Source organism: Accipiter gentilis, chromosome 34, assembly GCF_929443795.1.
Source record: "Accipiter gentilis chromosome 34, bAccGen1.1, whole genome shotgun sequence".
In the NCBI taxonomy this organism is placed as follows: Eukaryota; Metazoa; Chordata; class Aves; order Accipitriformes; family Accipitridae; genus Astur; species Astur gentilis.
Window position 1 is genome coordinate 3416083 of NC_064913.1, and position 15692 is coordinate 3431774.

Sequence of the window (15692 nt, forward strand, 5' to 3'; positions counted from 1 at the left end):
AAGTCAGTGGTCATTCTTACCATTGCAGTAGGACCAGAATTTCACCTTTGGTATTTAAGTACGTTGTGATCAAGAGAACCCACACACTAAACCAGATAGGTGGAGGACCAGTCTATCAACATACCTTATTATATGTCTAGCCCTTAGATTTTAGTAGATAGTTCAAGAGATAGGAACTTTGCTCTTCAACGTTGGGCATAAAAGCATTTCAGCAGCATCAGACTCCCCTTCTTCCTCCTTCTTGACTGTTGACCATCTTAAGCATTGCAGTGTAGATAATTGTGAAGAGGACTGAAAAGGCTCTATTTATTAATATCTATAATATTGATTCTGTTCCCATAGAATAAATGGGAGAGGGAGAAATAGAGAACAGAATACCTCTCAACTTCCCCCTCTTTGATTACTTTACCATATCTCCTTGATCACTGTCACTTTTTCATTCACCTGTTTTACTTTTTCCACATTACATATCCATGTTCACCTGCATTGTCTTCCCTCAGCTCCTTGGACAAACCTCAGCTTAGAACTGTCACCTGCATCTGCTCCAGCTCAGACCCATCCTACCCTGAAACACATGTCTTCCCCATACACCTGACCGGCTCCCTGGGGAGCTTTCAGGGCAGCCGTGCCCTCTAGCATCCCACTGAATCTTTTAAACTGCGGGAAGCTGTTCTGGTCCTGGCTCCCTTTAATTCAGACAAACTAATGAACAGATTTTAAATTAATTTGCTAGTCACAAAACTGGCACTATGAGTGTTTGGAGTCAAAATTTGGCAACAGACTTAGCTAACTACTAGATATTACTGTTAGCTTTCTGCTAGACACATAGGTGCATACTTCCGAGCAGTGCTGCAGCTTTGCTCTGCTGACTGGGGCCTCTGCTTAATGTAGTCATTTTTGATTGAGTTAGAAAAGTCTAACCTGTTTTTCCAACGTGACACTTCTAGTGCTGAAGAAAAAAAATGAAAACCCGTAAGCTGATTTTTATTTGCTGTTATGCAGGGATGTGTCATCCAACCTTTTGTCCTCTTTTCCTGTGACGGGGCTACATGGTTTAACTCATTTAAAATTAACAGGAAATCATGCCCTACAAAGTTTGATATCATCTGAAAATTTTCCAGAGCTCAAGTGAGTATATCATTAAAACTAATAAGCCACATTTGTGTTCATGTGCAATGGAAGGTGTGTCAGTGTGTAACGCATGTTACTTCGTATTGTCAGTCTTTGATCTGTGCTGTTAAAACTAAAGCAAATATGATAAAAATGATAGACTTCTTTTATTATGCTCACTTTTAACTGAAGAAACTATGAAGGGTTTTGAAATATTAACCCAAGTACTTGCTTAATACGAGCCACATCTGCTTCCTGGTGATATGTTTCAAAAGCTGTTAAAACAATACTGCTAGCAGCTTAGTGATATGTCCTTCTACTGGACTGTGCTTACAGAACTTCCATTATATTTAATGAGAACACAGCAAATATCAAGGGAAGAATATACTCCTGAAGTTCCAAAATATTTGACCTCTTTTGTTTGAACATGTTTTTTTCTGTAATCTTTTGATTAAGATTCAGGTAATACTTTGTCATTATTACTAAAAAATTTTGATGCTAGTAATTTTTTGTTGGATGCTCTGTGATACAAGAAGGAAATGTTCTCTAGAGATCATTTGCAGCTCTGCCAGTCACTGGATGACCATAGAGAAATCACAGTAAAGAGAGTTTTGCCTCTGACTTCAGGGTATTTGGGAGTGTCCTCTAAATCTCCCTTGATTTTTATATTTTAATTAGAGGATGCCAAGTGCAACATACATTTTTTTCCATGTTTTACTGTAAAAGGTTTGATATCATAACATTTGAAACAATTAAACAGTGTGCACATTGTTACAGAATCACAGAATGGTTGAGGTTGGAAGGGACCTCTGGAGGTCATCTTGTCCAACCCCTCCTGCTCAAGCAGGGTCACCTGGAGCCAGTTGCCCAGGGCTGCATCCAGACAGCTTTTGAATGTCTCCAAGGATGGAGACTCCATCCTCATGTCTTCACTAGATTTGCCTTTTGCACTGGAAAAGTCCTATGAGTCTTACTTAGCAGGCAGATGACTCGAGGAGATGTTGCCACTAATGAAAAGGACTGGAGTATTTGGAGTTCTCAATAAGGGAGTCATGAGTAGAAGTACAGAGCTCATAAAACCTCAGCATACAGCACTGGAGGGATCCACACTGGAACACTTCTATGATGGCGTGTTAATATAAGCTGAGAGAAGAGCTGCAAAAAATGGTTCCAAGGTTAGGAAACAATGCCTTAAAAGTCTTAATAAACCCAATATTTGTAGTTTGTCACAGAGGAGATTGGGCAGTGACTTCATCACAGTGTGTGAAACTACTTTATAACATAAGCATTCAAAGTACGAGAGGCTTTATGCCCCTCTTACACTAGAGACCTCGAGATGGGTCTCAGAGGTCAAGAAGCAAGTACCATAAGAAAACATGAATGGCTGAGGCTAAGCTTCGGCCATAGTTTTTCTTCTCTCACTGACTGTCCACATGTTGAGGCAGGTGACAATTCTAAAATACCTGAAGGTTCTTTAAAAGAATATAAACACAAGAAAATGGATTACTGCAACCTAGAAAATATATAGTGATGTATATGCCATGGCCTAGAGGCATAAGAGGTGCTTTAGAAGTCCTAGAATAATCCACTATTCAACTGAAATATGTACAACTACGATTTTTTATTTCTTTTATCAAAATTGTACTTTATATGATTTTTCCACCAGTAAAATTATGTACATTGCTCATATGCAACTACAGTGTATTTATTCTGGGTAAGTAGTTAACAAGGATGTGTCAGGCAGTAGCTTAAGTCTTAAAAAAAGGCATAAAAAGTATGTTTATTGTATCTAGAGTTGATTAACATCTGTAAGAACAAATTACATCCAGTCAGGAGAAAATGGCATAAAATCCTGAGTTGGAGTCTGCAGGACTTTTACTGTAAATCAAAATGAGGCCAGGACCTCACACAGGGTCACTGCACAGACAATGCATGAAGAACCAAACTTGAACAGAGATCTAAAACAAAATGAAATTTCACCCTTTGTAATTGTTGGAACTAGACACTGGTTACAACATTAAAGACAAATTCCTGTATAAAAGCTTCCTCCTCATCTAAATGGGTCATTGCTGTTCAATACACAGACACATCAAAGAGCTGAGCATCCTCTGCCCCACCTTCAGCAATGGCAGGAGAACGCTCTACAGCGCCGAGCCCAACCTGCTATGGCAAGCTTTGAGGAAGTAAAGTCAGGCTGCCAGCCACTCCTTCCTTATTTGTCTGATGCTTTAATTCAGCTCTGTAAAGAACTCCGTGATTTGCTCCATTCATCATAACTGAGCCTTCCCATTCACCATCAACCCCACACCTTTGTGAGGTGGAAAATGACGTTTTGTTCTCTGCTGCTTAGTCTAAAAACAGAAAAAAAGAGGCATTCCTTGCTGCAGGAAAAAAATTATCAGGGCTACAGATATCATCAGTAAGATAAGCAGTATATAAAAATAAATTCAGCCAGTGTTTCTAAAAGAGTTTAATTTGACAAAGTCCAAATCTAATCTCCCATATCAAATAAGCACCAGCCATAAAAAAGACTGCTTCCAGCACTGTGTGGCTGAGAGTTGCTTCCTTTTTATTTTTTTTTTTTGTTGCTGTTGTTCTTGTTAAATGTAGCTTTTGCAAGAAAGAAGTTCCTCTGCCACCAAGAAAAACTGATACGTTTTGTCCTCTGTGTTCTGGGTCCCAGTCATTCTGTGCAATTATGCTTTGCACACAGATTCAGAAGCATTCACCAATTTGAGGCCTATATGTATATCCTAGTAATTAAGGGGGAAAAAAAACCCAAACTGTTCGGGTTTAAGAAAGGACACTAGAAAAACCTACAGCGAGGATAAGAAATGGGAGTCTTGGTCTTTAAAGATAATTAAAAGCAGTGGGGTTTTTTGGCTACTTCATCGAAGCAGTGGACCAGTCTCAGTGTATGACAGGCCAGCAGGCTGGTAGAAGTGCAACAGCATCTGGAAATCTGTCATTATTAAGCACAAAGAGCTGTTTGAATAACCAGAGAATACATTTCTCTTAGTCCCTTGAGCCTAAAATATCCACTAGCTGTTCATTTCCCCAGCTGTATCAATGTCTTCCAAAAGGTCTGAAGCTGCAAGTTGCAGTGAACACCTTGCAGAACTGTCAGTGTTTCTTTTGATAAGGGTTTTTGTTGGTGTTTGTGGGGAATTATTTCAGAAAAGGGGCATTTCTAGTTGGGGATTGGGATTGGGTTTAGTCCAGGTGACTAGCTATGGGTTACTGTGGTAATCTATGGGTTTAATAATAGTTTATTTAAGAAGGGCTTCAGGGAAATATGTTCAAAAATGTTTAATGGAGATAATGTCCTTATTTTAAAAGATGGCATGCACAGAAATGAGTTAGAAATTAAATATTTAAATCTGCTGGCATGAGATTCCATGATAGTTAGATCTTGGTTATCTTGAACATTTATTGGAGTACCTCAAAAATATCTTATGTAGCTTTTTGTATTGGGTACAAGGGAAGAGATTATTTTTGCTAATTCCCAACAGAAATGTAAGTATATAGAGTCTAAATGCCCCAGAATGCACTAATTTAAAAATCACTTCAGAGCTTAGGGTTCCATTTGTTCCCATTTGTACCAAGCTTTTGGCTAGTGCACAAGTTTAAGCCCTGTTGGCACTGAGCCCGATTCAGACTGATTTCTTTGCAGATTTCCCAGGGGGTTAGAGGTTCCTTGGAATGCTCATTACGTTCATTTACATGATTAACCTGTTGAAAGTAATCTGATAGGAGGATCTAGTTCTATTTTATTCCTTTTAAGTGAAGTCAGAATAACTTCTAATCACCTCTTTATCTTTGAATTTTTTGGTTTATTGGGCTTTTGGAATTAAGGTGAGTTGTTAGGTTTTATTAGGTACTGTTAGTGAACTGTGCAAATTAACTATCTCTGCTTCCAAAGCATAAAATATATCTAAGAATAGAAGAAGTAGTCTATAGAACTTGAACATATGTAGGTTTTCCTTGCTACCCCAGAATTTTCACATCCCCAAAGGAACTAAATTCAAAACATACCAGAAATGAGCAATTTTCTAACAAAAGAAACCCTCAAAATCATTGAAACTCACTGACCTATACTCAGTTATGTGTTAGGAATACCAGTGATCTTAAGAGTTAGGAATGAGCATCTGGTGTCCTGCAATGACCATGCTCGTTTCTAAGACAATTAATAAAGTAAAAGCTTTTTCTCACTGACATCTGTTCTCACACACAGTGCCTTTCTGATTCATTCACCTTTCGGTTTAGAACACTGCTTTCTTGATCTGTGCACAAAAGACAATCTCCTTTTTGCCATCTTACTGTGAAAAGAGTTGGATGTAGAAAGAGGTTGGTAAAGCTTGAATTCCAAAAGATCTCATTCTTCCCAAGCTGGAGAAATTCCATTTAGGAAGCGATATTTTGGGTTTGCTTGTTAGGTAGGTAGATGCATTTGTGATCTTTGGATCTGCTTTTTTAAAGGAAACCATTAAGAAAGTAACATGGAGAAACTGTTGAGGTACACTGTAAAATCATGCAAAATCATAAAGCAGAAATACAACTCTAACAGTAACATTCACTCACTGGCAAGGGACATATCTCCCACTTTCATATCTCCCATGAAAATGCATAAGAAAACTTCATTGTGCCTTTACTAAAATTAGCCTAGAAAACATCTGCATTTCTGGTGTGGAATTTCATCTGTGAGTCCTCATTTTGTATTATCATGACTGATTTTTACCCATAGATACCTTTAGTTTCAGACATGTTATTTAAACAAGTTCCTTTATGCTAACAGAAGAGGAGCAGTACAATCCAGTAACTCTGGTGCTAAACGAGTATCATGGCATGCTTCCTTGTTCTTCTACAGGGTCATGGAAATGCCTTATGCTTATCAGTGCTGTGCCTTTGGAGCTTGTGAGAGCCACTACAAAATCTCCAGCCAGTGGAACAAAGATGAGAATAGCAGCATTGATGATTTTCACAGGAAGGATGCTGGGTTATTACAAATTCAAGGTAATTGTCATCTTTGGCTTTTAAATCTACCTGAAGGCTAGTGAGCAGCCTGTGATGTTAAGCAAATCCAATATTCTTTTACAATCACAGAGGCAGCCTATCCCTCTCTCTCACGTGATAATATGTTATTCAAACAATCCTATGCTTAGCAAAATCATTTTTTCAGGTCTGCCTCTCAAAAATCTCACTCACTCATCTTTCCAACCAAATAATAACTATAATAATGTGGTAAGTGAAGTCTTCCCTTTATGTGAGAGACAGGGAAGTGGTGCTAGTACGTAAGCCCATACAAGGGCAGGCCAACGAAGATCTAGTTTCTTGCCAGCTTTGGAAGTAGCAACGCATCCTTGGCTCTCCTGCTGTCCACACGCTTCAGGATGAGTCACAGAGCTTATGTGGCTACTTTGGCGTAGCTGCTGATATTTTTTCCTGGCACTTCCTGGGTACCAGAGAGTGCATCTGCTCTCCAGGATGTAAAACTACTGTATTTTTCTTCCCCTTCAGCACAAGGTCCATTACTTGACCTGTTACGTAGGTGCACACATATATTTTATACCATCCTACTGCTTTCTGTGCTATCTCCACTCCTGCAAACCAGTAAGTCTCAGAGTTCAGGGCTAGCGCCAGCAAGAATAGGGCCAAGAATACATGGTAGAGCAATGACATAAGAAACACAGAAAAACTTGTGTTAATTCTTAGTAGCCTGGCACAACAGCAGAATTCATATTTTAAACTCCTTCCTAGGCAGTCGTCACACTGCAAATTAGGTAATAGAGAATGTACCTGTAAGTGATTCTTTTCAGAGAAGCGATGGTGCCAACTTTTTAAATAATCCTGAGTACAGTAATTCAAAACCAAGTAGGCATATGTCTGCTTCTGCTCACAGTTTGGCAGGCAAAGGGACAAGACCAGGCCTTAAATACCGCAGACATTTTTGCAATTTGTACTAAAAGAAGTTTTCCTGAAAATTGCAGTGTCAAATCTGGGTATTTTCTCCACCACAGATGAGCGTGACTTTGAAGATTTTTTTCTTGACTTTGAAGAAGATTTGAAAGCTCATCATTCAGTGCAATGCTCACCTTCTCCAGGTATGAAACTGCCAAACAGATAGGAATCCAAGCACAGCATTACCAGATATTCTAGATGCAGAACAAACTCTGAGTCTGATATTAGGACAGCAAACATTATTGTGATGTTTCACAATAATTTGATGAGATTAATACAAATACGTTGCACAATAATATAGAATTTTGCATTGAAGTCCAGAAAACTATACAGCTACTAAATTTATCTATGAGCGTAACAAAAGTTTTACCCAGTCCTCAAGCAGATCCTCACTCTGGGCCCCTTTTCACAGGAATTGATCCCCTTATCAAGGGAAGGAGAGAGCAAAGACTGTTCTACTGAGACACAGATGATAAAGGGGAGCAGAATCTTTGCTCGCTCAGTCTTTTGCAAAGCTAAAGTAATTCTTCTGAACTTAACTGCGTTATTCTACACTTGAGCTTCTTGAACAACACACAGTTTCATTCAATGTCTAGGAAATACCAAACACTACTGTACTGATGTACACAGTCCATCACAAAGTACCCCCAGCACTGTCATTTTCTTTATAGAATAGCACACCCCTGGCTTCGCAGTGTGGCAGAAAGGAAAAAGAAATACAGTGCTTGAATTGCATAGCTACAGGCCACCAATTCCACTGAAAGTTTCCTTTAAGGCAAGGAAAGAAACATGTCTTTGGAAGGTCACTTCTGGCTTTAACAGCTGTGGTCATAAGTTTTGCTTGCTTGATTCAGCAAACATTTTCCCTAGCTGTTCTTGCCTTGTGAAACATGAACAAAAAAAACCCAAGTGACAACTAGTACTTCAGCATTCATTCCAAGCCAAGATTCTTGTTTGTAACAGCAAATAATAATAAATTTTTATTAATTAGTTTAAAATTTATGTTAAAAAGTTATGTAAAGAGGAATAGAAAAGGCAGGAAGCCAAAGAATTTAGAACCATTTGACCATCACATATTCTCCTGTGGCCTTAATATAACTGCTGAGTTCACAAAAACGTCACTGTCTTCAGGTAAGTTATCACCAGACCCAAGAGCAAATCCAGCTTCCATGCTGATCTTTCAAAGGGTATCTTAGAAGAACTTGCCAACTGACAGAATAGATGCTTACGCCTACTTGATGGCAACAGCTGTAGTCATATGGAGTGCATCTCAGCTGCGGGGTTTGTGTCTTCATGGAGAAGCACAGACCATTGTGAAGGACTTGCTTTGGGACAGCATAGCTGGCTCATACCAAGATAAATACTGTTTCTCAGACTGCAGAGCATTCAGCTTCAACCGCACAGCATATGTACCTCAATTTGATGAGACTACACAGCAGGCTTCAGTCATAATGACCTGACTTCAGCCACAGGTCATCAGAAGCCCCACCAAAAAGGCAGCACTTCCAAATGCAAAGACAGCCTCAATTTTCTTGGACTGTGTAATGACATGTTATAAGGTAGGCAAAGTGCATCTGTCCATATCCATTATATCACACTTCACCAGGACTCATTAGCAACCTGTCCTAGTTTAGTGAGAGGTATCTTTTTTAGCTTTTTGCACACACTGACAAACATCACAGCATTTCTTGAAACAACAGACTGGATGTTCACATTGCACTTGTACTGCTGGGTGCAAAAAGAAACCCATAGACTATTCAGGTGGAGGGACAAAGACTCATGTGCACCAGTAATGAAACATGCATCATGCATTCAGCAGCATGTTACCAAGGTTTTGGATTACTCCAAAGGAAGAGCAAATTTCTAGCTCCCCTTTTGGACTGAAGTTCACTGCTTGGCTATGCTGAGAACCTGCAAGAAGCATGAAATGTAATGTCTTAGCACAAAATTACTTTTTAGTTTACATGGGTTTCCCTTGCCATTTTTATTTTGTCATTTCAGGTCCCTTCAAACCATGTGACCATCTGTTTGGTAGCTGGCTGATCAGAATTGGAGTGTGGACCGTAGTGGGTTTGACCTTTATTTGCAATGCACTGGTGTCCGCTACAGTTTTCAGATCTCCATTGTATATGTCCTCCATAAAACTTTTGATTGGTTTAATAGCTATTGTAAATGCCTTGATGGGTCTGGCTAGTGGAGTACTGGCTAGCGTGGATGCCTCAACTTTTGGTAGCTTTGCTCAGTATGGAGCACAGTGGGAAAGTGGAATTGGTTGCCAAATAACTGGCCTTCTCTCCATTTTTGCTTCGGAGGCTTCCATTTTCCTCCTTACCCTAGCTGCACTTGAACGTGCATTCTCTGTAAAGCATGCTACAAAATTTGAAACAAAATCCTCCATTGCCAGTGTAAAAATTGCCATTTTCTTTTGCTTTATGTTGGCACTAATCATTGCAGTGGTACCACTCCTTACTGGGAGTGAGTATGGGGTTTCTCCGCTTTGTTTACCACTACCATTTGGAGAACCCAGTGCTATGGGCTACATGGTAGCACTGGTATTGCTGAACTCCCTTTGTTTTCTGGTAATGACTATTGCTTATACAAAGCTCTACTGTAGTTTAGAAAAGGGAGAACTAGACAACATTTGGGATTGCTCTATGGTCAAACATATAGCCTTGCTACTTTTTACTAATTGCATTCTTTATTGCCCTGTGGCCTTCTTATCTTTTTCCTCCTTACTAAACCTCACTTTTATCAGCCCAGAAGTGATTAAGTCAATACTGCTAGTGATTGTCCCACTGCCTGCATGTCTAAATCCACTCCTTTATATACTTTTCAATCCACACTTTAAGGAGGACTTGGGAAGTCTGCGAAAGCAAACTTTGTTATGGAGGAGATCAAAACATGCTAGTCTGATCTCTGTGAATTCAGAAGACATAGAAAAACAGTCTTGTGACTCAACACAAGCATTGGTAACGTTCACAAGTGCCAGCATATCATATGATATGCCTACCAGCAATTCACTAATGCCCTCATCTTATCAAATGACAGAAAGCTGCAATCTTTCATCAGTTGCATTTGTTCCATGTCGCTAGTTTCAGTGGCAGTACAGAAAATACCTATGTTTACAAAATTTTTAATCCCGAAAGTAAGTATGGATGGGTGCATACAAACTAGAGAGTGCCTCTGAGTTATTGTTGCACACATCAGAAAACAATGACAAAACTTGCAGCAGGCTGAAAATCCAATACTTGAGCCTTCTCAGCCTGCTTCCAAAATGCTGGGATGAAGAGAGAAATTGAACGCTGCTGCATTTTGCGCAGTTTTATCAGCTGCTCTCTTTTAAAGTAGCACTACTCGGAAAGGGCTTCAGTTGACCAAGAGCAAAAATAGCATGTTAAATTGTTTTCCGAGCACCACCTGATACAGTTTGTTTTCAGGGGTTGGGGTTTTTTTCCTGCTTACTGTAATTTGGTTTTAATAATAGTTTTTCAGTGCCATGATTGTTTTTATAAGCATCTGTGTATGGTCGTCATTCAGCAAGGTATCTAAATGGAGGAGTAATCCTGTTCAAGTCCTAAAGGTTTCTGCAGAATAGACTTTGATGAAGTTCCATGTTTGATAAAGCTGATTTAATAGTTTAACGGGCATTGGGTTTGTTTTTTAGAAGTCATCTGACTTGACAAAGAATTTTTAATTGTCAGCTAAACCTACAAAATTAACATGGTGTGAAAGAAGTTAATCAAGATCCTGTCAAGCGCTTAAAATGTAATTGTAAATGGCAAGCCATTGTCACATGGGTATTTTTCTAGTGAGGTTCTGCAAGGTTTGGTCCTGAATTGCTACCATGCCAGTAGAATTACTCCCAGAATTACTGCTGATAAAATTGGCAGATGACTCATAGAATTACAAGGTGGAAAATACTGCATAGAAAGTCATCATACAAAAAGAGTGGCATGCTGAGGGCAATTAAAGGACACCAAAGGCACTCACATAGAAACATTCATTTAAGGTAATTTGTCTAGGAACAAAAACTGTAGTTCTGCTCATGACATGATCTGTGTCCTATGAAACAGTGATTCTAGAAAGCTTCTAGTTGATGGTCACTAGTCAGTCAAAGATTTAGAGGCCACTGTGCCCTTCTGGGTAAGGATAGCCAATATCCTTAGCCAAGGCAATGTCAAGTAAGAGTGAAGAGGTTGTATGATCTGTGTTCTTAGTGCTGATGGAAGCACTACTGGGATAATTCAAACAGTTATTGTATTCGCATGCTGTAAAGAGCATTGTGAAATTGAAGAGGATATGAATATCATAAATTTAAAGCAGCTTAAGAAAGAAGTGATTTGATTAGAGTTTGTAAGTAGCTACTTCTGGGAAACAGAAGTTTGAGAGCAGAGAACTACTCATTCAAGAGGAGAAGAATCTGGTAAGATCGATTGGAAGTTGACATTAGGGATATGCAGTATAGAAATAAAGGTGCAAATTGTTGACAGTGATGGTCATTAGCTAGTGGAACTATCTGTCACCAAAAATCTCTAAATTCAAATTGGATATATTGCAAAAAAATTAATTGGAGCAGCTGTTGGAATTCAAGGACTTCTGATGGCTTTAGTTTAGGGAAAGGTTAGATTAGATTAACACAGAGTTTCTCTCTGGCTTTAAATCTGTTAATACTTTGCTGAATCAAGGCATCTATGTTTGCACATCAGAAGCATCCCAGTTAGAAAGAATAGACTTCGGGTCTTTGCCAAGTCTACTGTCAAAATATCTCGGACAACAGAGCCACCTTCACTTCCCTAGAATATCAGTCTTTGACCCTGGCCAAGCCATCAGCGGATATTCCAGTATTCTTTTCTCAGAGCTGGCACCTTTTGCTCAAGTGAGCTGATCATTTAAGACACAAAAGTGCACAAATTTACTTTTTTTTATTGTTAAAAATAGCTCCCTGAGGAGTAACATTTAATAGCCCAGTACTCACTGCTCAGTTAATGGCCACTCAACCTCCAGGTGAACGAGACTAATTTTTGAACATTACCAAGGTTAGGCTAGCCCAGTAATTAAGGTAATCAGTTACAGATGATCACTGTTGTTCATCTGTTACTGTACATAAAACTTCCTGGGACTCAAAGGATGTATTTTCACAATGAAGAATTTGTTGCCAATGATAGATATGCCTTGATTTTCCTGTCCATTCGCACTGGCATATTTTTAGTTTTGCAGTTACAGATGGCATCAGTTGACTTTGGCTGACGTGTTCATCCTTCAGGAAAAAAAAATGAACCAATGCCGAAATTATGTATGATAAAGTCAGCTGAGTACTTATCTTAATCCTTTATCTCTTGTGGCTTTTGAAGCAGTGCAGCATACAGCTGGAGAACGATGCCTGAAACCACTTTGGATTAAACAGAGGATCAGTCAACCATTGCACAATACCTATTACCGTGTTTACTTAGCTTTAATTTAACTGGGGTCCATCTGTGCTGCACTGCTTAATGTCAGTGAAATTCCTTTCAGCTCGCTATATTTAAGAAGTTTGTAAAGTGATTTGAGAAGCAAAATAATGTTATAATTCTAAAGACTAGTTAAAGAAAGCTTCTTTTATCAGAACTTTTTTAGCTTGCAGAAAGTCCTAAAGGCTTTGTGTCTTATTTTTATAAGCATGTTTGAAATATTTTGATCAGATATTTTAAACTTGAAATTGTTAAAATTCATTTAATAGATTTTTAAAGTAAAATGTGTAAATATAGAACTGTATTTATTATTACAGTGAAATGCAACCACAGTAAAGTACGTGAGATTAAGCCCTGTACAGTTTCATATTGATATTTGCTATATTTTCTGCTCATATATATTACTAAATTCATTATCTGTAAATAACATAATGTAAATGTGTAGTGATTGTAAATAGGTGACATGCTTTCTTTTCTATCAGTGTTCCAAACATACGTAAGTTGTAATAAAATGTGACTACACGGTAAAGAGCATTTAATTGGGACCTAACACCTCACAAAATGGCATGCATCCTCAATCCTTCCCAAGTTACTGTAATACTTACGCTAACCTCCCTAGGTGTCCGAAATTTTTGGCAAAGTATAAATTACAGGTTGCGTGTTCTCATTAGGTGTCCGGGGAGCAAGAAAAAAAAAGACTAGCGTTTCATTTTAACACAGACTAAGTCTTTTACCAAAACTTCACTCACAGACCCTTATGAACAGATCCAGCTCCCGGTGCACACTGTTCACAGCTCAGTGACGACCTCTCCCAATTGCTCCGTGCGAGACTGGCACTGCCAACCGTGTGACAAAGGCGCGCATCAGGTCAGGCGATGGACGTGCATGAGCTACCAGCAGGCTTCAGACCATACTGGACCACATGAGAGATGAGGTTCTGCTGCACTAGGTTGCTGCTTCTGGTGAGACAGCAAATTCTCCCACATGCATCCTCATATTCTCTCCAATCCCTCACGTGGCAGACGAAGCGGGTCAGGGTTTACCAAACAGCTGGCAAAGTTCAGCTGGTACACGGCGGAGAGGCAGTAGCAGCATCATATATGAAATGCATAGGATGCAGATACTAAGGGCGAATGAAAGGTGGGGCCAAAACATGGGACTTGGCAAGAGTCAGGTTGCACTAGAAGTTAACAGCTCCGTTGAATTAAAGACAGGCAGCGGCTAAGCACAGTCATGTCATCATCTAGGCATCAAGGAAAGGCAAGACCGTGGATGCATTCCTGTTAGGAGGGACTGCAGCACAGGACAGTTATGTGTGCTTGGTTTTTCAGAGATTGTGATTGTAGGTCATTCCTGTGAAGTACCTGAAAGAACTAGGCAAAATACCAACAAAGTAAAAACTGAGAAAGAAGAAGAAGAAAAAAAAAGTTAAATTATCCTAGATGTAAATTGATTTTAGCAGGGAGTGTGCAGGTTCTCAGCGTAGGTAAGGAGGCTGGAGCAGGTGGAGTCATTTCAGCCAGAAGGGTCAGTGGAGAAGTAATTTTGGTGGGTGAGTTTCAGAATAGTCTTAATGAGGTGGGACAGAACCAGCAGTGAATGGGGATGAGAAAGGCATTAATTATCTTTACAAGCTAAAAACAGAAGCGTGACAAAGATAGCACAGGGGAGTGCATAAGCCAGGGAGGAGCGAGGGCTTCAAGAGACAGGACACAAACGGGCAGGGGTTTATGGGATATTAAGAAGGGTGGTAGATTTTGTGAAGGATGAAGAGTTCAGAGTGGGTACAAAAGGATGGAAGCAGTGTGATGGATAAGGAGATGGAAATGGTAAGAAAACAGGCAGTGAAGATGCTTTCACGTGCACTTATTTGCACCAGACAGCATAAGCAATATGGCAGAGGCCATAAGGGAGAAGAATGAAATTGTGTTATTTGAGGAGGGAAAAACTACAGCTTGAACATAAAAGGGAAAGAGAATAACTACAAAGGAAGAATGGGCTGGTTAGTGAAAGCCTCGGTGCAGAAGGGGAAAAGAGGCATCAAGGTTATACATCTTGGTACGTGGAAGAAAGATTTTTATTTTTGTACCACATGGTGAGCGGTAGTGTCTGTAGTCAAAACTTTGGTATTCCGGGTAATGTACTATCACACCTAAGTACAGGTGACTTCTCCCTTAAAGCATTCACGCCACAGACATGTAGTGTTATCTGCAATAACAACTGAAGGAGAGTTTACTGCAGGCTCATGCGATGGGTTATGTAGGTAGAGCAGACAGAGCACACCATCTGCCCACTACTCTGGTGCACTAGATAATGCATGACTGAGTTTTATCTGGGAACTCAGTCCTCAGGGAGGGTGCAGATACGTGAATGGCGAAGGAAAAAGAGCTAGTCAGAGATACAAGCGAAAGCCATAAAGAAGATGGGATCACCTGTAAGAAGAATGGATGGGGATAAAGGCCAAGCCTTAGCAGACACTAGCAGAGGAGCATAGAGAATGATGCTGCAGGAGAAGTGCTGCATCAGCTGGGCATGCAGCTTCAGACCTCGTTCCCAAAACAGGGGACAAGGTCCCTGAGTAATCTAGTGGTCATACTTGATCTCGAATTGAGACCAGCCCTTGCACAGTCCTTGCTGTTGCTGCTGCTCCATGTTTGCTTTTGCCTTAGTGGCCTACATAAACTAGACAGCAAGCAAGCTGCTGCCGCACAAAGTGTCCAGCTCTTTCCTGTCCATATTGTCTGTCAAAGGAATTGCAGCTTTACAGTATTGGGCACCACTTTTTTCCTCTGACTGTTTTATGGAACACTGGAACAATAATCTCCTAATCAGACATTTCTCTGTCATCAGTTTAGGTTGCTGTGTGAAAGTTAAGGTCCCGCTGAAAATCTCATTACTCAACCACTTAAGAAAGGCTCACATAATTAAAAATGTTTGTAGCAAAATTAATGTTCTTCCTTCAGGAAAGCACTGGAAGATAAGGAAGTGGAGACAGAAGAGTAAGAACATGAGTACAGGAAAGCTAACAATAAAAGACCAGAACTAGGATCACACCAGCAACAACAACAGTGTTAGAAAATCCTTTGCAGATCCATGAGGCACAGTAATTGTGCAGATGCTCAGGTGCTGCAGGAGAACATAGCTCTCAAACTCCAGCAGAGCTGCACTGCTTCCACC

The 15692-nt window shown here is 39.8% G+C and overlaps 1 protein-coding gene across 3 annotated transcripts in view; it reads left to right on the forward strand.

The window, feature by feature from the left end:
• LGR5 (leucine rich repeat containing G protein-coupled receptor 5) overlaps positions 1–13044 on the forward strand; it is a 94514-nt gene extending 81470 nt beyond the window's left edge. For 2 of the 3 annotated variants that reach the window (XM_049792006.1, XM_049792008.1), the window contains 4 exons: positions 1003–1128; positions 5978–6123; positions 7128–7211; positions 9070–13044. In XM_049792006.1, the coding sequence (XP_049647963.1) occupies positions 1003–1128; positions 5978–6123; positions 7128–7211; positions 9070–10160 (1447 nt within the window). In that variant the 3' untranslated portion in view covers positions 10161–13044. The remainder of the gene's footprint in view (positions 1–1002; positions 1129–5977; positions 6124–7127; positions 7212–9069) is intronic. The other variant, XM_049792007.1, reaches the window with a different exon arrangement.
• Positions 13045–15692: the final 2648 nt, after the last annotated feature.